Genomic DNA, 23,342 nt, shown 5'->3' with positions numbered 1-23,342 from the left:
GGTATCCTTCTAAGGTTCACACAGACTTGTAGCAATGAATACCAACAGCTTCAGAATGATCTCACAATGGACCTTTCCACCTGTACAATAAAAATGGTGTCTACTCTTTCCAAGCACAGGCAAATAACATTAACAGCAAGGCATACAGGTATGTCACATCATGCCACAACAATCTGCCATTTTCACTGTAATGCAGCTTTCTTTGTTCCGCAGTACCATCATGGGTAAAGTGGTTCACCACTGACGTAGTCATTAAAATGAGACCAAAATAAGGAAATCTGCAAAAGCCAATCAAAATGTTTCAATAAACAAAGGAAAACAAAACCACCCCAAAACACCAGCATTGCCATAGCAAGAACAGCTTTCAAAACACAAGGATTTTTCACTGAATGAAATGTCTCTGGCACTGTGTGCTCAACCCCAACAACCACCCACCCCCCTCTCTCCCACACACATATATTTACTGACAGACATGTACAATGCACAGAATGTGAGAAATTCCTAATGCTTTTCATCTACGGGCAGCATTGCTATAAAAGACACCTCACTCATGTTAAACATGTGTGTGTGTGTGTGTGTGTGTGTGTGTGTGTGTGTGTGTGTGTGTGTGTGTGTGTGTGTGTGTGTGTGTGTGTGTGTGTGTGTGTGGAAGAGAGAGAGAGATAGTGAGAGAGAGAAAGACAACAGAGAAAGAATGAGAGAGATACAGTTATCATCACTCTCAGAGAATACCAACAGCAAAGTGGTGTGCCCTGACCGTTCATGGCAATACATACCATTCTGGAAGGGGAGAGAGAGAGAGAATGAGAGAGAGAGGGAGAGAGAGAGAGAGAGAGAGAGAGAGAGAGAGAGAGAATGAGAGGGATACAGTTATCACCACTCTCAGAGAATACCAACAGCAAAGTGGTGTGTCCTGACTGTTCATGGCAATACATACCATTCTGGAAAGAGAAAGAGAATGAGAGAGATACAGTTATTTATCATCACTCTCAGAGAATACCAACAGCAAAGTGGTGTGTCCTGACCGTTCATGGCAATACATACCATTCTGGAAAGAGAGAGAGAGAGAGAAAGAGAGAGAGAGGGGGAGAAAGAGTGTGTGTGTGTGTGCGCGTGCATGTGTGTTTGCGTGTGCATGTATTTGTGTGCGTTGGCGCACCTGTGCCAAGTGTTCTTATGTCTTGAGTTATGGGACAAGGAGGTGACTTCCACCAAGCTGCCCAACACAATCTACATCTAGACATCCAGTCTTAATTCATAGCGGTTATCTCTTCCCATACGGTAGCGATAATGGTTCCCACAATCCCATTTAACTGTTACCCATCCAGTTTTCAGATCTTGTGCAACATCAGTGACAGTACCAGCACCTGGCGGTGAGCCATCCTGAAACACACCACAAGTGTCACTCAGTCTCTGTACACAGCCAAAGGCAACAACAACATCATAGGAAGCAAAAGAATGATTTATGAAAATATAAATAAAAGACAAGTTCAAAATAAACACCATCACCATACCCTCCTTCCCCCGAAAAAAAAGAGCACCACTTTAAGTTCTTAGGAAATAAAATCCAGATTTCTTTATTTAAAAAAAAAAGTCAGAATATGAGACAGACATGTTAACATGCAGAAGAAAATTCCATATTGTGAAAATCAATTTTGACAATTATGTCTTACCTAAACATTCATCCCTTTTTTAATGGAATGAAATGCAAAAGTAATCATCAACCTGAAATCACAGCATTCAAAATTCACACATACAAAAACAAGACAAAGTTACACAGATTTGCTGACCACCGTTAACTTCCTTTTTCCCCTTTTCTCTCAACCTCCACACCCCTCCTCTACCCAAAATACACCCTCTTACCCACTCCCCACACTGTGTGTGTGTGTGTGTGTGTGTGTGTGGCTGATGTCAGTTTTCCAGCACCATCCATACAAACCCAGTTTATCCAACCGTGAAGTCGTTTCACCACAGTACAAAATGTACTGAAAATGTTCTTGTGCACGTGCTGCATTCTAAGCACACTATCACACAGCCAGCGTGAGTCAAGGTTGTGTGATGGCCTTGGACAACAGCTTTGCCAGTGTTTGACACAAGGTGAAACCCGAGTCCTACACTGAACTATCCTGATGTAATGTGATGCACTGCTGTGTGGGCACCACCTTCAGCCATGGCAACCTCCTACCACAACCATCATCACCCTCCACTACAGGAGACGACACACTCTGAAGATGCAGTCTGGCTGCCTCCAGGGTGAGGTAATGATGATCATCCTCTCACACCTTAAAACAACACCTCAGTGACAATGCCTTTGATGATGAGGGCGCACTCAGTGGGTAACACACCAACTGTGTTGCTGGAGAACGCAGACAGCGCCCACAACATTCTGCACATGCTGTCAGAGCTCACCTTGCTCACTGGGTCGTCAGTTCCAATCCCCACAACAAGACACCACAGACACACACAGAACCAGGGGCAAAGAAATCTCCAGCTCTGATAACTTCAGAAACAAGCCAGCCAGCACAATGCAGTAACAGATGTCATGCCTTTCAAAGGACACTACAAGACAGACATGTGTGTTTGCAGTTAAAACCTGTGTAATTATACTCCACAGGCAGAAGTCACGGCTGTGTGCATAAAACTCCAGCAGTTTCCTTGGAACAGGAAGCAAACATCGAGCTGTTGAGCACCACCACTGACAGTTTACTCCCCACTATATAATGTTCCGTGATATTTTGTTGCAATATAAAACCAAAATGTATGCTGAGGTAGGAAAGCTTATCACATTCACTGTTGTTTATTTTCCTTATGACTCACTGTTTAGCTTTTGTATTCTGATGCTACAGAGCAAACAGAGAATATAAAACAAACACCACCATGTTCCAAAAACAATCAAAAGTGTGCTCTTTTGCAAAAAACAACAACATTAATACAGTTACATTTTGTCATACACATAAACTACTCACCAACAGGCCTTTCAATAGCAAATGTTTGTATCCATGTAAAAAACATCAACCCATTACATTCACCGACAACCATAAGCATTGTCTAACTCTGAACATGAGGTGACCGGACATCCAAGGGCAATGTTTCAACTGTCTTTGTAGCAGTTGTTTCCCTTTGACAACTAGACTCCTCATGAAAATTGTGCCAAACAGGTCCACACCTAGAAACTCCTATCACCTCCCTCTGTCATAGTTCTAGATCCTTGGTGTTAGTGAGGTACTAGCTGGGAGTAAGGGATGAGACAGAGGTCAACTGGACCTGTATGCTGCTGAACTAGGAAATAGAATAATAATAATAATCATAATAAATACTACAGACACTTGAATTAAAATGTAATCTCCACTGCTTTCTGTCCACACTCAGCACACACACTGCATCAACAGACACAAGGTCCAGTGAGGGGCAGCAGGTAAACAACAACAACAACAATAACAACAACAATAACAACAAGATGGTGAATCCATCCCAACAACAAACAACTACTGCTGACACAGGTGTCAGTGACTCCAGTATCCTCTTCAGAGAATACCGTTCCTTCCTGAGAGAAACACCTGGGCCAACCTGTGTCTGCATTTCATTGTTTTTCCTCTCTGTCTCTCTCCCTCCCTACCCCCCTCTATCCCTCCCTCTCAGTCTCTCACCCTTCCCCCCTCTCTTTCTCTCCCTCCCTCTCTCTCTCTTCCTCTTTCATCAGTTCCCACACAGACTTCTTGTTCAAAGAGCAGGTCCACCAGTGCTATGACCAACACTGGCCTCTTTCCACCCTGCGTCCAGATCCAGATCCACACAGAGGAGTTACATCCCTTCCTCTCAGGATCTTCACTGGCACTCTGATCAACGCTGGCTGAAAGGGACCTGAGGTGGAACCAAGAGCTGGGGACACACAGTGCCAGGAACTGTGTGAGACATCTTTTTCAGTGTGTGTTGTGGTTGTTTTTAACTGTCCACTGTGAACCACACAAGGCAGTCTGTAAAGCTGTGCACTTACCTGTGATCCACTGCACCAGCCCTTCCCCCGCCTGACACGATCTCCAACTTTGATGACAGCTGCATACTCTGGTCCTTCAAGAGATCTTCCTGTAACACAGAATCATCACTGCAGCACACCCTGGTCTTCCTTTGCACAGTGACCTTCCTGTGACTCTAAATCCATCTTCCTGATTTTTTTCTGTGACTGAAAAAAATGTTCTTCGAGCTTCCAATTACTCATTATCAATATTCCTGTGATTCAAAATCAGTCAGTCTTCCTGGGACTCAGATAATATTAAATTAATCTTTCTGTGACTAAAGCCCAATCCTGGATCAAATCCAATCTTCCTGTAGCTCACAGTCAATCTCTTTCTTCAAAACATGGACATTTCCTCAATTTCACTTCTTACAGATAAAAGGGAGAAATACTGCACAGACAGAATACATAAAGGTTTTCTTCATCACTCACTTTCTTCCTCTTGTCCACATCCTCATCAGAGGAAAACAGTGAAAGACACAGTGTACAATCACTACAGCACAGGGCATCAGTCACAGAACATCTGACCCCCACGTTTCCCTCCACTTCCTGTGGTCACTTTGTGTCAGTCTTCAGTGTGGACACATTCATGGGGACTGTTCATGTGGTGGAGGTCTCCACTCCAGGGGAGACGCTAACTCTGTTCAGCTCTGCGACTAACTCACTAAGCAATGATTGTCATCAGGGCCTTACTATGTGGTGTCCTGAATGACAAGAGACGCCACTGAGCAAAGCTGTAGTGACTCAGCAACAGTGCAGGGTTTCCTTTGGTGTGTGGCTTCATGGCAGACCCACATGTAGACTGCCAGTGCTGGGACTGCAGCACAGCAAGCCTGGTGTGGCGGTGTATGCAGAACTAGGGATGAGCGATCTGAGGGCAATGCCACTGGAACGGTGCACAAGGTGACAAGACAGAAAAGAAAGCAACACCTCTACTTTCAAAAAACAACAACCGAGAAGCTACGAAGACCAGACACAGCAAGCAAGTCACTGATGAACAGAGATACTGCTGACTACCTGAGCAATACCAGTATCTGCAGCACACACATACATCATGTGATGCAGCACCCAGCCTTTTATGTACGTGTATGAGATAACAGCAGGTATTCTGACTGAATCAGCATCAATGAAGGCATGCACTGACAGACTGTGATAGAAAGAAATCAATAGAACAGAAAGGAAAGGCACCACAAATTCTGCACAAAATTTACTCCTCAAAATATCTACACTATAAAAAGGAGAGAAAAGGGAGAAAAAAAAAATCACATGCTATTTAAGAAAGAAAAAAAGATATAAATAAAGAAAATGAAGAAAACAAAGAAGAAAATTTCAAATTCGTGTAACCTGCAACACCGCCAGAGGAAGGAATACCAAGACTGAATGAGTGAGGTTATGCTTACATACCTACCCCCAAATCTTACCACCAGGATCAGACAAGTAGACATCCTTATTAAAGTATTAAAAAATAATGATAATAATAATAATAAAAAATAAAAAAATCAGAATTAAGAATTCAGGACAGAATGCAATGAACTGTGTCTGTGTTCACAAGGACACAAAGGGAATAACTTCAGTTTGTGCGCTCTCTACAAATTCTCCATCAGTCCTGAGAGTCATGATAACTGTCGTCAGACACAACACAGTATTCATGGCAAACAAATGAAAGGTTTTCCAGGCAACAAAGTTCAGAGCTGAGAAAGAAAGGCAGACAGACCAACAGAAAGACAGAGAAAGACAGAGGACAGCCCAGGAGGCAAGAGAGAGGATGAGACAGACGTCCACATAAACAGACAGACAGGGGGAGGGGAGGGAGGGGAGGGAGGGGGTGGTAGGTGAGGTCAGCAAGAAAGGAAGGAAGGAAGAAAGAAGCGTAACAGTACTCACCACACCAAAGGCACCTGTCAGCTGTATTACCCTGCACACAGCCCACACGGACATTAACCCAACTCACTGGGGTCGGCCCAATGTTCCCCCATGTCTAAGTTCTCCCGGGTCTATATACACCCAGTTTTCTTTCAGCCAGGTCTAAGTTCCCTCGGTCTATATTCCCACCGGTCCATGTTTCCCCAGGTCTATATTTCCCCAAATTAACATTTTCTGAGTCTTTGTTCCTTTAAGTCTTTGTTCCCAGAGTTCTAAAATCCCCCAGGTCTACATTCCTCCAGGTCTATACTCCCCCAGGTCTATGTTCCCCCGATCCATGTTTCCCCAAGGTCTATATTCCTCCAATTTAACAGCTTCTGGGTTTTGTTCCTTTCAGTCTTTGTTCCCAAGGTCTATATTCCCCGAGGTCTAGGGGGCGGAGTGCTTTAGAACTGGGGGAACACAGACATGGCTGAATATAGACCTGGTGGGAACTCAGATCTGGGTGAAACTTTAGACCTGGGGAACATATTATCCCTGGGAAAACTTTAGACGTGGGGGAACACAGACCTGGGGGAAATCAGACCTGGGGGAACACAGCCCTGGTGAAACAGACCTGGGGGTACTTTAGAACTGGGGGAACACAGACCTGGGGAACACAGACCAGGGGGAACAAAGACACGCTCCCAACTCACTGCTCTCACCAGCTGACATCTCTTTCTACCCTTCTGCTGCCTTTCTTTTCCTGTCCTCTGTCCAGTCATCACTATGAAAACAGCAGAAGGCTTCAGAAAGAAAACAATCTGTACAGTCCCTGGGTTATCTTGCCAGCCATCAAAAATACAAAATGTCTAGCGCTTCAGTTTTCCCTCTTCTCAAGACGCTCAGTCCATATTGTCATCTGATCAGAAAGTAATAAACGTAAGTGCACAAAAAACTGACAATAAACTCAGCTGTGGAAAAAAACACCACAATTTAGACAAACATATTTTCAAATTTGTGTTAAACAGGTCTAAAAATACCAAGTAACTGTCCTGTTTGTTTCAGGGTTGTTTTTGGTTATTTTTTTATGAAATCAAATTCAGCTGGAAAGATGTAAAAAAACAACAGCAACCACAACAACAACAAAGCAGGTTTGGTGTAAAACAACAACAACAACCACAACAACAACAAAGCAGGTTTGGTGTAAAACAACAACAACCACAACAACAACAAAGCAGGTTTGGTGTAAAACAACAACAACCACAACAACAACAAAGCAGGTTTGGTGTAAAACAACAACAACCACAACAACAACAAAGCAGGTTTGGTGTAAAACAACAACAACAACCACAACAACAACAAAGCAGGTTTGGTGTAAAACAACAACAACCACCACAACAACAACAAAGCAGGTTTGGTGTAAAACAACAACAACAACCGCAACAACAACAAAACAGGTTTTCTGTCAATACAAAACAGAATATAAATGATGTAGAATAGAAGACAGTTCACTGGAATGCCTATTTTACCAGTACTGTACAGGAAATACACACACACACACACACACACACACACACACACACACACACACACACACACAAATGCAGTGTCTCTGTCCCTATCTGACCTTGTTCTTTATTTCAGTTTAGAGAAATGTGAATATCTGCATCTCTGTATTCATGAATGCTGTGTGTGTTGGGTCTACGCACAGGTCAGGCATCTCTACCCCACACCCTTTCAAAGCCTAGTTTTCAGAAAATAGTCATTATCAACACCCATTAAGATGCTGTTTTTAACTGATCTCTGTAACAGCTGAGCAATGACATGAATCTGCCGCACAGTTCACACATCACTCTGACAAGATCACAATGCATTTCCAAATACAAAGAAATCAATACCTTCTTCTGGGCAGAACCCGTCAGCATCCCGATGTGAGCCACAGCTTTCTTGACTTTTTCAGCAACATCTGACATCAGGACCAGATTCCCTGTTGTTGTCTTGGCGTCGTCAGGAAGTTTCTGCGACTCCAGACCAGTCAGGCGTGACATCAGCTTTCCCATCATGCCCAGCAGAGAACCATCTGCTGCAGAAGAGACCAGCCGTTCAGCAGTAGTTTTATGAGCAGACAAGGCAGCTTTCTGGTCCTCCAAATCCAGTTTGCAGGATTTTCTTTCCGCCAGGACAGCGTCTTCTCTCTCTTGAATGTCAGCATTTAGCTTTTGACGCCGGGTCTCCACTGACATCTGCAGGTCATCAAATGTGACCTTGACCTCATCTCTCATGGCCTTGAACTGGCCCTTGTCATCTGTCACTTGGGTGTCAATCTGGTTGATCTGATGGGACAAGAAAAAGTTTAAATACGTTATTGACAATGCGGTTTGCACAGAACACAAAACATACCATGGTTTATTACATCAGCTGAGCACAGTTTTACTGCTTTACACTGTGTTAACAATTGTTTCTTTCTCTTCATCTGATCCTTCTGCCACATTGTGTGCATGTCTATGTATTGAGGGTGGTGTGAAGGAGGTGAGGGGTGTCTGAGCATATATGTGAGCAGGTATGTTTTTAGTGTAGACTAACACACTGAAGATGACCAGATGACTTGCCCAAATGTATGTCTGATGTTTGTGGTTAAAGCATAGTGCAAAAATAATAAACATTTGTTAATCAAGCACTGCATTTTGTTATTGAACCAAAACAACTTTTCTTGAAACCTCAATAATTGAGCCACTGTTCTGCTGAGTCAGACACTCCCTATTTCAAAATGTTTTCCCACCCTATTTTCTTCTACAATTTGATCTTTTCTCTATCTTTCATCTTGTGGGGGTTAAACATTTCAGTCTAGTCCCATCCTGCTTATTTCTTCAATTTGATCTTTTCTTTCTTTCATATTTGAGGAAGATAAATGTTTCAGTCCAGAGGTGTTCATTTCAAGTATAAAAAAAAATCTATTCATTCCAACAAAATCACTCCCTCTCTCTTTCTCTCTCTTTCAATCATGTTCTCTCTCAATTTTTTTTTCTTCAATAGTTGTGGGGTGGGGGTGGGTGTGGGGGTCTACTGAACCTTTGCCACAACAGCAGCCTCCTTCTCCTCCAGTTTCTGCATGTGTTTCTTCAGCTCCTCCCTCTTCACTGTGGCCACGTCTCCAATTCCTCCCACGTCAGGACACTGGCGGTGAGCCGAGAAAGCACACATTAAACAGACTAGTTCCTCATGACTTGTACAGTACAGCTCTGCCTGCTTACTGCTGTGGTTCACACAGGGTGTCAGGGGGTGTGAGGCCAGCTGCTCAGCGGTCAGATCACTCAGCTTCTCTGTGACGTGATCCCGACTTACAGGAGCCTTAGAATGGGTTTTAGCACACAGGGTGCAAAGTTTAATGCTGCACTGAAGGCAGTACAAGGTGGCCTCAGCAGCTTCACAGCTACAGACATGGCTGCCACTCAGCGCTTTCTCACTCTCAACTACAACAGCCGTAGCAAAGTCCGTCGGCAGTGCATCCACTTGGGAGGCAAGGTCACCATGACCTTTGTCGGAGGCTGGAAGAATAGGCACCCGACATAAAGGGCAGCCACCTTGGTCACCGGCCTCTTCCAGCCAAGACACCACACACTTGCGGCAGACGAGGTGCGTGCAAGGAAGGATTATGGGTTGCTGTAAATTTTCATGGCAAACAGGGCACTCCACATCACTTGTAGCTGCAGCAGCCATGTCTGAAACATTCAGTTGGTTAAAGACTGTGTACAGACTGTTCTGAAAATGTAGGTATTCAGGAACTGTGTTTGTAAAAGAAATGTTCTAAATTCAAGACCTTGATTCAGCACATTCACCAGTTCTGTTCACATCTATGCACTTTCATGCTACAGACCTTGCAGGTGTCTGTCTCAGAAAATACAAAGTATATGAGTCAAGGATGACCCTCAATCTAGAATCAACTTCTTTCAGCAATAATAACAAAACCATTCATTTGTTTCTTAACAATATAGTTGATTGTGTCAGAAGTAAGCAACCAGTAAAACAACAACAACAGATCTATTTTCTATTTTCTGGTATAATATACACATTAACCACCCCAGACGATATGATTCACAACTAGGTCTGTGAATATTCACTGCTGAAACAGATTTAGACATTTGCACTTTCTGGCTGTTGCCACCATGACAACATGGCTACATGTGTGCAGGTGTTTGTGTGACCGTGTGTGTAAAAGGTCACAAGGAAACTTTTCTTTTCTTTTTTTTTCTTTTTTTTGCTACCCCATCATCTACGTAACAAGGCTGTACTCTATGCTACCGGTCATAATGATGTCCCATCATCAACCAGGTCTGAGAGATAAAGACACTTGCACTGTTGGTCAGGAAATTAGAGCAACACACCCACAGACGCATCTGTGAAGTGAATGATAATCGACAGTGTGGTCCCAGTCTTCCCATTTAAGCCCATAGCACATTAAACGCTGGGTAGGAGCCAGCCATGGGCTGAAAAAAACCCACCTACGCTGGGATTCCAACCAGCATTCTCCCAGCCGTCAGTCCACAATCCTAACCACTTTGCCATGGCGGCTGGTCACAAGGAAAATATTTAGCAACAATAATGATCAACTACTATTAAAACACAAATCTGACCATAAACAATGCTGGTAGCAGAACTGATATATATTGAATGTTCAGCAAAAATGAACCATCAGAACAGCTACAAGTACAAGGTGCCACAATCAATGACCTTAAAACAATATGAAAGAATCTTACATCCTGTTAACAAACTGGCTTATGATCAATTTCAAATTTCTACCCCCCTCGACTGTTTTGTAACAATTACATTGGTAACTAACTGGGTAGCATAAATGATAAATAATAATGTTTTGGGTTTTTTTTTACACATCAACCTGACAACCCAATTATTCTTCACAGTGTAAGTGTACTCTAACTGGCCAGTTCAGAGTACACCTGAACTACTTCACATTCACTGCACTTAATTATGATGGTTTGTGAGTCCACTACAGCAGAATGATAATAGTAATAATAATGATAATAATAAGAACAACAACAACAATAATGATAGTAATGATAATTAATAATAATAACAATAATAATATTAATGTACATTTGTGCACCCTCTCTAAGAGCTCAAGGTGCTTCACATGAAAGAAAAAGTTACAGACTACATGAACCACTCCTGACCACTTTCTCTTCCTCTCTCACTCAAGGAATTTTTAGAAGGTAACAGTCAGAGGTAGAGTTGAGAGTTCTTAAGAGAGTGTAAGCACAAATGAGGTCAGAAAGATAGGAAGGTGCAACTGAGTGGAAATCAGAAATGCACAGAAATGCAACTTTGTATTCAGTTCTCACCTTAATGGGGAACCAGTGCAAAGTATGGAGTATGGCAGTAGCCAGAGTATGTGGGACTCTGAGAGTCAGTTGAGCAGCACAGTTTTGAAGGTTTTTTTTTTTTTAATTTGATGCGGAAGAGAAGATCATGATGACAATCTGTGAGAACAGAATCACAGAAGTTGATTCATGAAGGCACAAAAGCAGAAACAAAGAGTTCAACCCAAAGTTACTGACAAAGTTAATCTGTCAAACTTCACAAATGACTGTTCGTATCAGACTGACCGCTTGAGCGTGCATACTAAAGCTTGGGTAAGAGTGACTTTGTGGTTCCTTGCTGACATAGAAAACTGAACTGTAACATCACCAGCCAAGCAAGTCAGGGAAAGCCACAGTTCTGTGTGGACATTCTTAGAGGAAATAATCAGAGGTTCAGTTTTGCCATCAACTAGCTTGAGTTTGTTGAATGTCATACAGGATTTATCTTCAAGAATGCAATCTTGCATTGACAAAATCAAAACTATTTGGCTAGGTTCTGCAGACTTCTGCAGCTGGGTATCATCAGCAAAATAACTGCAACCAACAAAATAGTGCTAGATTATATATATAATGGTCATGCTAAATGTGGTCCTATTCTCCTTTTAGTTGGGAATAAATATACTTGTTCACAGGGAGGGGGAGGGTGTTGGGGGGATGAGGGGGGGATAGGATACCTATCAAATTAGGAGGAAAAGGATACCTATGAAACTGGATGGAAAGAAATGGCTCAGGAATCTTGAATCGAAGAATTTGGGATCTTTGGTGACACATAAATAAGGGAGAGAATTCTGTGTCCACAGAAAAACAATTTCAATGACAATTTTCATGTGTAGCTGGGATGACATACCTTGCCATAAACTGATGTCGGCTTTTTCTTCTTCTTCTTTTTTTTTTTTTTTTTTTTTTTTTGGTGGGGGTGGGGGTGGGGGGTTGCAGCCATCTTACCACACTGGCATAAGAGCCTCTACTCACACACTTACTCAGTCTGTACTAATCAGAGAGGCACTCCTTCCCAACATCACAAAACATCAGCAATACCAATTACCATATTTAACGACTACAGAATATAATTAAAACAAACATCGTGAACTGTATCATAGTGCAGACAATTTCACAATGTATATAAACCTAAACTGCTTGTCTTCCATATCAATCTGCCCAGGCCTGCACCTGGAGAGGTCACTCTAGCTTTACTAAAGTGACTACATTTCTGGTGCAGCCATCGTCTCTCGAGACTGAAGGAGGCTGATGACGATAAACCTAAAATATGATCAGGATGGTAAAAAGATCTTGTCCTCTTTGTTTCTAACATTTCCATTTGACAAACTGTTTTTCCGAGTGAAAAAAACAACAAACAAAACTGGACAGGGTGTCCATTGGAGCAGTAGACCTCCCACCCCCAGCCCACCCTGCTAGGGAGATACAGTACTGAACCAGGACATCCTGGCCAACAACTCGAGAAAAACTGTGTCAATTGGAGCAGAATATAACATTTTCTTCAAAATAGTTAAATCAAATTATAGTTAAGTGAACTTATCTGCAGATGAGGATAATTTGCGCTTCATACAAAAATAAATAAATTCATAGACTAATCAAGCCATGCACTCCCATTACCCGTTGCGACGATAATCTGCAAAGGTTCCTGCAACGTATCGTTCCAGATTCCAGAAATTATGAACCGAAAGTAAAAACCTTTCCCAATCCCGGAAACGAGTTCTCATTATCGATCACAGAATGCCAAGTGACTAGCATATATATCTGTTTCAGCTTATTTTGAGGTGTTGTATCCATATAAAACAACGCTGAAAACATTACGAGAAACAAGTTACTAGTTCCACTGTTATCGATAGTACTAGACACAGTCACAGAAAACTAACCTCAAACTTCCTTTCCTCGATGGTGGCTCAGAGAAAAAGGAAGAATTACCTACCGTGGGCTGAACATGATTATTAAACGAGCAGCTCCGAGAACACCCGAACTGGGGAATCGTAAAAAAAATTTTTGAATCAAAAAAAGAAAAAAAAAAATCACAGCTCGGCGTCCCTCTCTCTCGCTCTCTCTCTCTCTCTCTCTCTCTCTCTCTCTCCACACGACTGAGTTTTGTATTATTGTGTCAAAGATCTCATTAAGGTTAAAGGTTCCATAGCTTTTGGTGAATGTTCAAACAAACATCAGAAAAGTGTCCATGCAGTAATCTCGATGATACAGTCACATGTAATAGCTGTTATTTTGTTTTTTCGTTGTTTTTATTTTTTCTTCTTAATTTAGTTTAATTATCAGAGCTCGTCGACAGAACCAAAAGATGCGTAATCATGTATGATGAAGGTATTGTTAAGAAAATATGGAACTTCCTTTCTCAGTAAAGCTGTTTTCCCATCCTTCTTGCAGCAAATTGGTAACTCTGTGTGTGTGTGTGTGTGTGTGTGTGTGTGTGTGTGCTTGTGTATGTGCATGCGCGCATTGATGAGAGCTCATGTGTGTCGCGCGTGCATATGTATGTATGAGTGTGTGTGTGCCTCTGTGTGTGTGTGTGTGTGTGTGTGTGTGTGTATGTGTGTGTGAGGTGCGATATGTAGGAATGTGTGTGCATGTGTGTGTGTGTAGGGGGAGGGGTTGTGTATGGTATGTTGGGGGTATTTTAGGAGCTGCAGAATATAGGTGTGTTCCTAAAAAATATTTGTCTCCAAAATCGGTTTTTAATTTTTGTGATATGCTCAAAGGAGGCACAAAAAAGTCATTTTAGCTGTAAGTAAGATGATTAGATTTGCAAATGTTGCCTAGCCACACTTTTGGAGTTAAAAGATATTTGTGTTTTATCAACTTTTCTGTGACATTGTTGTGTATTTGGGAATGTATTCTGGGTATGAAAAGAACTTTTGCAGTAATCCTCCATACTCCAATCAGTGGAGTGAAATGATAATTAAAACTTGAAACTTGAAACATGTCTGTGTGTATGTGTCTGTATCTGTGTGTATGTGTATGTGTGCGTCCAGCAGTTTATGTGTTTGGACTTGTGTGCTTTTATGTGAAGTGTTGGGCCTCTGTACGTTTGCTTGTGCTTTCATTTCTGTGAGACTGCATCTGATGTTGGCTGCACATCTGTTGCCACGGTGCCTCTGTGTGTGTGTGTGTGTGTGTGTGTGTGTGTGTGTGTGTGTGTTTGCTTGTGTGTGTGTGTGTGTGTGTGTGTGTGTGTGTGTGTGCGTGTGTGTGTTTGTGTCTGTGTGTGTGTGAGTCTGTTTTTGGATCTGTTGCTGTAATTTCCTGACCAACACTGCAAGTGTCTGTATCTCTCGGGTCTGGCTGACGCTGGGATACCATTATGACAGGAAGCGTAGAGTACAGCCTTGAAAAAAAAAGCCCCAAATTATGTGGCCTTTTATACCCTGCTCTCATGGTGACCTCAGTTTCGATAAGCCTCCACTTCCGCGCTTGGAGCAAGTCTCGTCAAGGTCTTCATTGTTGACGGATTCATGGTGGACTGCCTTTAGAGGGACGTCGTGGTGGTCTCCACTCTAGGAGGGACGCTCACTCAGTCTGACTCCACGACAAAGCCATTATTGTCGTCAGTACGGGGCGCGGCTTAGTAGGTGGTGTCCTAAGTATGCTAAATCAGAACAGGCACTACAGAACACCACCGAAGTGACTCAGCAGCAGTGCAGGATCTCCTCTGGTGTGTGGCCTCCTGGCGACCTAACATCGATGGTTCCTTGTGGACTGCCAGCACTGGGACTGCTACAGACGAACCAGGGTGTGGCTGTGTTTGGGGGACTCGAAATGAGCAGCATGGGAGTAATGCCACTGAAACGGCACAGATGGTGGGGGAGCTTTAAAAAAAAATAATAAAAAAAGAAGAAGAAATAGTGGGCTTCATCAATTGTTCCAAAGAGAGTCACAATGGTCAAAGCGAGGGAGAGTGAAAGAAAAGATCAGGTTGCATCAGTGGACAGGTAATTCCCAACAGATCTGATGCGCTGTTACCTTTGACAGTAGCAGGGTGCACAGGTGTGACTGCTTGGGCAGTGTGTTGTCAAAACAGCACCAACATCTTCGTTCTTGACTCAGCTGGAAAGAGGGATGGATGCATCGTCAGGTTTGGTTCAGTCATTTGTGACACGAGTAAGTTCTTGTCTGGTCTCTGTGAGCACTGATTCAGTTTTGTCAGGATTCAGTTGTAATTTTTTCTTGATCATCAAGTTCTGATTTTCCTGGAATTATGGATTAGGGTGTTTCTTGCAAGAGTAATGACAAATTTTGGGGAGTGAAGGGGCTATGACTTTTCTGAAGTTGAGTGTCATAAGTGTAAAAATAATGACCGACATTGTGGTGAATGATAACTTCAGCAGCATTGTTCCAGTGAGAAGAGATGAGATGACAATTGTTAGTGACTGTAGGGAGAAGCTGTGGGACACACTGAGAAAAGACAGAAGCCTGTAGATTTTATTGTCATTTCTTTCGGTTGTCAAGGATTTCTGCTTCAGTCAAGACAATGAAGGAAAGAAGAGGTGTGCCATCAAACTGAGGATCAGGAGGAGTAGGCAGGAGAGGTGTTTGATCTAATTTGGTGCCAATGTTTTGGGCCTTGTCAAAAAGGATAAGATATTACGGAGTACTGATGAAGTGTTGTCAGAAGGAAGAGTCATTTTTGTTCAGTGTCAAGAAGATTTGACAGACTGGAGTAAACAGAACTGGAGGATGTGGCTTTTGTATTTCCTGATACATAATGAGATCTAATTGTTTTGTTGGAAGTGATTAGCTTTTGAAGAAAGGACCCTTTACGTTTAACAACTGAATAGTAGTGGGGAAAAAGCAAATATAGGACAAGAACATTTTGGGTGGTTGTTTTTTTTATGACATTGACTAGATATGCTGAAAGATTGGGTGATGTGGGTTCAGAGGTGCTTCAGGGTGGGGTCACATGGTGGGTAGGGGTTATAAGAGATAGTAAACCCTTTAATGCTAACCACTGCCACACAGCATGGTTTGTTTCAACAGACTGTACTCAGACTGCCTGTCTTGGAGGAGTGTCCTCAGAGGCCATGGCAGCGGAACTGACTGTCCACCCGGGGTACCTGAAAAAGACATGTCACCTGCCATCAGGTGTTGTCTCCAGCTGAGTGGTTCGGTTCTTGTGATGTTCACTTTCTTGTGGACTTATTCTGGACATGTTTTCACCCCTGTTGGCCCTTGTGATTGGCTGGGTGATAAACACCATGAATGAAGAAGTGTTCTCAGCTCTGAGGGAGAAATTCACAATCTTGACAGCTTCCTCGACACTGCTGTAACATATATTGCTGGGAATGTGGTAGGAAAATTTAACGCAAAACAACGATGCAGCTAAAACCACACACACACACACACACACACACACACAGCTACATGATTTTTAATGCAAAAGAAATATTGACAGTATGGCACAATTCACATCAGTGAAATAATCAGCACTCAAAGAATTGGGAATAGAAGCTTTAAACAAGCAGCAGAGAGAGAGAGGTGGAGGGTGGAGAGGTGGGTAAAGGTATGCACCAGGTGGGAGGGGGAGGAGAGGGGTGGATCATATCAACAACTTGGCAAAATGATTGAACTATGGCCTCAACATTATCTAAAATTGCATATGACATGATTAACAGGAAACTATAAGAAATATCAAATTATTGTAAATGTACACATAGGTTGCTGTTGTCTGGTGATGTGAATGACTGGAACAAAAACATTTTCAAAGTCTCCAAAAAATCTTATCTATCATTAACAGTTATTTCTTTAGTGAATATAATGATAACAATAGCAATAATGATAATGATGATTTAATTTACAAAGCACCTTTCCACATAAAACATGCACAACTGCACTGTACAGTGTAGAAACCGATGTTTAAAACATGCATTTAAACACTTAAATGAAAAACTTACATGCACAACCAAACACTCAAGCACAGATTTATGCGTGCGCGCGCACGCACACGCACACACACACACAATCATCACAGACTATACACACTCATTATGCATGAAAATACTCCCAATATCACAATACACCAAAACAATATCAGCAGTACTGAAACTTCACTCCCAACTCTTTAACACCGGTCACACATATCACAAGACAATAAAAATCAACATACTAAAGTACAAAATTTAAAAGCAGTCACACCCTTCCCCCTCCCCAAAACACCATACACAAAGAGGTACTCATCTGTATACATGATGCCAGGTGAAGTTGAAACAGTTGAATAAAGGAATATGACTGTTTACTTAATTAAACTTTTGAACTGAATGAGAGGTGGTTGTTTTTTTGTTTGTTTTGTCGTTTTTGTTTTCTTTCTTTTCTTTCTTGACAAACAAATCTGAGAGACTGAAGTGAAAATAGGTGCTGTATTTTTTTTCAATTACACATACATAAATGTACATAGATTCACACACATACACATGCGTGTGTACATCCATGCATGCCTTGCATGTGTGTGTGTGTGTGTGTGTGTGTGTGTGTGTGTTTGCTATTCTGACACCTGCAGTAAGCAGAAGCAAACCTGAGCTGTACATCCCTCCCTGTGTTTTTGCTTTCAAGAGGATCTGTTGGTGTGGTTGTTGCTGATGCTGATGATGCTGAACAGTATCACTGAAATGACAGACCAGCACAGTCAGAAAATGGGAAAGCGCACAGCTGACACCAAGAGATAAAAATGATTAAAAATCAAGCATTGAATGAAGGTTCTAGTTACACTTAGAAAATCTCAACAGAGATTCTATACACTGATAATTATACTTTCAAAGGAAGCTTATATCTATTCAAGGCAAATTATATACACTGAAAGACATTTTGCAACTCAAAGCAAGATTATGTCCATTCAAGGCAAATTATTATATTGGAATATTTTTCATATGGAAAGAAGATTATATCCATTGAAGGCACATTATATGCACTGAAATGCATTTTCCACAAATTTGGCCAAGCAGAGCAAACCAATAGGCCTAGTATGCATCAGTTTGACATGGTACAGTATATGACACCAAAGAAAATTATATCCATTCAAACATTCTATACACTGACAGATTTCTTTACATCAAAGCAAGATTATATCCATTCAAAGTAAATTATACACACCGAAAGATTTTTCACATCAAAGGAAGATTACATCCACTCAAGGCAAGTTATATACACATTGGGGGAAAAGTAATGTTCCTAACAGTCACAACAGCCAAGCGGTTAGAGGTTAGCGCGTTGGACTTGTATCTGTAGGTTCTGGGTTTGAATCCTGGTATCAGTGCCTGGTGGGTTAAGGGTGAAGACCAGGTCTTTTTGCCAATCTCAGCTCACAGATCAACATAGATTTCTGCAGTCCTGCTGGTGCCTTAAATTCCCTTCATGTGTACACACATGCAGAACATCAAATGCACACATGAAAGATCCTGTAATACACGTCGGGTTTTAGTAGATTTGTAAGCATGCAGACCCCTGAATATGGAACATGGCTGCCTAAACAACAGGGTAAAAACACTCATGCATGCAAAAGTATGGTTTCCTAGGGAAGAAAGCTCTCATCATGTATCCATTATTATCATCACTAAAACCCACATATTGTACAAGTGAACATGGGAGTGGCAGCCCAACACCACAAAAGAATGTACATCCCCAGTGAGAGCTTTGTCACCTCATTAGTTCCTCCACAGACATACACACCATGTAAGGGCACCAGCTTGCAACGCATGTTTCACTCTTTGAACAAGCAGGGAGGAAGGTGGTAGAATGGTTAAGACACTTATCTGCCAATACAGTATCCATGAGGGTCTGGGTTGGAATCATTGTCTTGTCCTTTCTCACAAGTTTTGATAGAAAATCAAACTGAGCATCTAGTCATTCAGGAAAATCAAACTGAGCATCTAGTCATTAAGGAAAATCAAACTGAGCGTCTAGTCATTCAGGAAAATCAAACTGAGCATCTAGTCATTAAGGAAATCAAACTGAGCATCTAGTCATTCAGGAAAATTAAACTGAGCATCTCATCATTCTGATGAGGCGACAGAGCAAGGTCCCATGTACAGCATGTATGTGGCATACTGAACAATCCACAGCAACACAAATGTTGTTCTCTGGCAAAAACTGCAGACGACAGGTATACAAATATATATGCATGCACTCAAGGTCTGATTAAGCGTGCTGGGTTATGCTACACTAGCGTATATGGGTCTTTCCAAGTGCAATAATGCCTCTTTGAGAAACAGAAACTGAAGAAGTCATCAGGTGTGTTGCTGGCACTGGCTGCCTGACACACAGCAGTGATCTCACACAAGTACACAGCAAGCAGCCACAGTGAGGTCGTCATCTCTTACACATCAGGTACAATGAACACACTTCAGCACTGTAGCCATCTCTTACACATCAGGTACACTGCACACACCTTCAGCACAGTAGCCATCTCTTACACATCAGGTACAATGCACACACTTCAGCACTGTAGCCATCTCTTACACATCAGGTACAATGCACGCACTTCAGCACTGCAGCCATCTCTTACACATCAGGTACAATGCACACACTTCAGCACTGTAGCCATCTCTTACACATCAGGTACAATGAACACACTTCAGCACTGCAGCCATCTCTTACACATCAGGTACAATGCACACACTTCAGCACTGCAGCTATCTCTTAAACATCAGGTACAATGAACACACTTCAGCACTGCAACCATCTCTTACACATCAGGTACAATGCACACACTTCAGCACTGTAGCCATCTCTTACACATCAGGTACAATGCACGCACTTCAGCACTGCAGCCATCTCTTACACATCAGGTACAATGCACACACTTCAGCACTGTAGCCATCTCTTACACATCAGGTACAATGAACACACTTCAGCACTGCAGCCATCTCTTACACATCAGGTACAATGCACACACTTCAGCACTGCAACTATCTCTTACACATCAGGTACAATGCACACACTTCAGCACTGTAGCCATCTCTTGCACATCAGGTACAATGAACACACTTCAGCACTGTAGCCATCTCTTACACATCTGGTACAATCCACACACTTCAGCACTGCAGCCATCTCTTACACATCAGGTACAATGCACACACTTCAGCACTGTAGCCATCGCTTACACATCAGGTACAATGCACGCACTTCAGCACTGTAGCCATCTCTTACACATCAGGTACAATGCACACACTTCAGCACTGTAGCTATCTCTTACACATCAGGTACAATACACACACTTCAGCACTGTAGTCATCACTTACACATCAGGTACAATGCACGCACTTCAGCACTGCAGCCATCACTTGCACATCATCAACAATCCATGCAACTCAACAAACACACTCCAGCACTGCAGCCATAACTTGCACATCAGCAACAATCCATGCAACTCAATAGACACGCTTCAGCACTGCAGCCATCTCTTACACATCAGCAATAATCTATGCAACTCAACAGACACACTTCAGCATTCTGAAAACAGGGGAACAAAAAAAATAAAAAAAAAAAAAACCAAAAAAGCTTGGGGGGTGCCCCCATTTCTCCATCTCTGCAGGGCTCCCCACCACCCCCATCACCTCAGTTTCGGTTTCTCAAGGAGGCGTCACTGCGTTCAGAAAAATCCATACACGCTGCACATCGTCTGCCAGACGGATGCCTGACAGCAGCATAACCCAACACGCTTGTCAGGCCTTAAGTGCATGCACATGTATTTGTGTGCCTATCAGAGTGGATTTCATTTACAGAATTTTACCAGAGGATAACACTTTTGTTGCCATGGGGTTTGTTTCTTTTCAGTGCACCAAGTGCATGCTGCACAAGGGACCTCAGTTTATCATATCATCCAAATGATTAGACGCTCCGTTCAGATTTTTCCAGTCAAACTTGGGAGAAAGGGCGAAAGCGGGATTCGAACCAAGACCCCAATGAACGCTGTATTGTGTTATCCATTCTGCCACCTTGGTCCCATGACACATTTCTGTCAACTGACACAGACCCACACACACCAGCTGTTCCAGGGATTTCCAAACAAAAAGTCAAACCACAAGTGCTGGCAGATTAACAACACAAAACCACCGCCCAAAACTGATTCCGAAAATAAAGACATGCAGTTCACATACATCTGCTACTGATCAGCCAGTAGACAAAAAAATACAAAAAAATGTCATTGAAAAGACATGATTCCATAAAATAAAATATATATATATACTGAAAACTGGTTCTGACATCTGATATTTGTAGCTTTAAGTCCAGCATAGTCATCATCATCATCATCATCATCATCGTCATCTTCCTTCTTCATCCTAACCAATAAAAAATAAATAAAAAATTTAAAAAAGCTGCCCCATCATCTGCACCGTCTCAGTGGCATTTTTCCCACGCCGCTCATTCCGAGTCCCCCAAATACATCTGACATTGTTGCTTTAAGTCCAGCTGACCGCCAGGACCGTATCAGATCTGCTCAAATAAATTAAAAATTCAACTGCATTTAACACAAAATTATGTTCCAACTTTATGTTCCAACTGGAAAAAATAAACTGCAAAACGACACAGTTCATGACGTGCTATCCCAACCATTTAGCACCTGAAGACAAATAAGACAAGGCTGTGGTGAGGGAGTTAGTCCTTCCCCATAATTCATCAGTCATAGATTGAAAAATAATACTAATACTAATAATAATAGATAAAAAGAAAGCTTTACAAATTTTAATTAAAAGCCACACAAAAATACATTTAAAAAAGGCCATATATGCAAATATTACTACAGAATTGTGGTCCGATAAAAATGACAGACTTGACACACAGTCAGTCTGGTGGTAAAACCTTAGCTGCTCCCCAAGGGATGCATTATTTTTCCATTCTTTTTCTCTCACACTCATACATTCTCACTCCACTCAACAACAACAAAAAATGAACAGGATTTGTGAGACTGTAATCCAAAGCTACATGCATACAAGAAACATCAAACAGGAAAATAGAGGGCAAAAAGAAATCTAGAAAAGAAACAGACAAACAGCAAACAACGCTATCTATACTGTTTACAATGTTCAGGATAACCAGCCAGTAGTCAGGATGTATATTCATCTGAAGTCAGTGATCAAAGTTCTCCACAGAGAAAAAAAAAAGAAAACAGATTATGGTCTGCTCAATGCCATTATTCCAAAACAGGGAGTTGGGTTGGGGAGGGAGGCAATGAAACTGGGAAAGGGGAGTTGGATTATGCAATGAGCATGATGAAGGGGAGTAGAATCCTGCAGTAAAACTGACAGAAGGGAGTAGGATTGTCCAATGAAATGGAGGTAGGGGTGTTGAATTATGCGATGAAACAAGAGGAAGGGGAGTAGGATTATGCAGTCAAACGGAGGAAGCGGAGTAGGATTATGCAGTGAAATGGAGGAAGGAGAGGATTATGCAATGGAATGGAAGAGAAGTATGATTATACAATGAAATGAAAGGAGATTGTGATTATACATTGAAATGAATTAATTGGACAAGAATTATGCAATGAATTGGAGGAAGGGGGGCAGAATTATGCAATGAATTGGAGGAAGAGGGGGCAGAATTATGCAATGAATTGGAGGAAGAGGGGGCAGAATTATGCAATGAATTGGAGGAAGAGGGGGCAGAATTATGCAATGAATTGGAGGAAGGCGGGGCAGAATTATGCAATGAATTGGAGGAAGGGGGGCAGAATTATGCAATGAACTGGAGGAAGGGGGGCAGAATTATGCAATGAATTGGAGGAAGGGAGGCAGAATTATGCAATGAACTGGAGGAAGGGGGCAGAATTATGCAATGAACTGGAGGAAGGGGGAGGGCAATGTAAACTACAATCAAGATATCCTTCTGACTAATCTAAGGTTCACACAGACTTCTAGCAATGAATACCAACAGCTTCAGAATGATCTCACAATGGACCTTTCCACCTGTACAATAAAAATGGTGTCTGCTCTTTCCAAGCACAGGCAAATAACATTAACAGCAAGGCATACAGGTATGTCACATCATGCCACAACAATCTGCCATTTTCACTGTAATGCAGCTTTCTTTGTTCTGCAATACCATCATGGGTAAAGTGGTTCACCACTGACATATTTATTAAAATGAGACCAAACAAAAAAAAAAAG

At 42.1% G+C, this 23,342-nt stretch overlaps 2 protein-coding genes across 8 annotated transcripts in view; both read right to left on the bottom strand.

The window, feature by feature from the left end:
- Nucleotides 1–3,727: 3,727 nt before the first annotated feature.
- LOC143297018 (E3 ubiquitin-protein ligase TRIM45-like) lies at nucleotides 3,728–13,140 on the bottom strand. Of its 5 annotated transcripts, none has more exons than XM_076609153.1 (6): nucleotides 13,107–13,140; nucleotides 11,212–11,349; nucleotides 8,927–9,576; nucleotides 7,756–8,190; nucleotides 5,897–5,927; nucleotides 3,728–4,083 (listed from the first exon to the last, which is right to left on the bottom strand). In XM_076609153.1, the coding sequence occupies exons 3-6, from the start codon at nucleotides 9,572–9,574 to the stop codon at nucleotides 3,743–3,745; spliced, it is 1,455 nt and encodes a 484-aa protein (XP_076465268.1). In that variant the 5' UTR covers nucleotides 9,575–9,576; nucleotides 11,212–11,349; nucleotides 13,107–13,140; the 3' UTR covers nucleotides 3,728–3,742. The 5 variants fall into 5 exon arrangements, with proteins under 5 accessions (XP_076465268.1, XP_076465269.1, XP_076465271.1 ...); XM_076609154.1 differs by lacking the exon at nucleotides 13,107–13,140 and adding an exon at nucleotides 12,844–13,100; XM_076609157.1 differs by lacking the exon at nucleotides 3,728–4,083 and adding an exon at nucleotides 4,111–4,898.
- Nucleotides 13,141–16,599: 3,459 nt separating this feature from the next.
- LOC143297532 (E3 ubiquitin-protein ligase TRIM45-like) overlaps nucleotides 16,600–23,342 on the bottom strand; it is a 21,324-nt gene continuing 14,581 nt past the window's right edge. For all 3 annotated transcript variants that reach the window (XM_076609942.1, XM_076609944.1, XM_076609943.1), the window contains exon 7: nucleotides 16,600–23,342. This exon is cut by the window's right edge and continues 1,111 nt beyond it. The gene's annotated coding sequence lies outside the window, so the exon portion shown is untranslated.

The sequence above is a fragment of the Babylonia areolata genome, chromosome 22 (genome assembly GCF_041734735.1).
Source record: "Babylonia areolata isolate BAREFJ2019XMU chromosome 22, ASM4173473v1, whole genome shotgun sequence".
NCBI lineage: Eukaryota > Metazoa > Mollusca > Gastropoda > Neogastropoda > Buccinidae > Babylonia > Babylonia areolata.
The sequence above is the reverse complement of the archived record's forward strand: the minus strand, read 5'-3'. Positions and strand labels throughout refer to the sequence as shown.

Bases quoted from the DNA above. Each gene is read 5' to 3' on its own strand.
- LOC143297018 (XM_076609153.1), bottom strand. From the start codon at position 9,574: ATGGCTGCTGCAGCTACAAGTGATGTGGAGTGCCCTGTTTGCCATGAA. The intron at 8,191-8,926 runs GTTCAGTAGACC...TTGTCCCATCAG, and splicing joins AGGCTGCTGTTGTGGCAAAG to ATCAACCAGATTGACACCCA. The intron at 5,928-7,755 runs GTATTGATTTCT...GGCTGTGTGCAG, and splicing joins CGGGTTCTGCCCAGAAGAAG to GGTAATACAGCTGACAGGTG.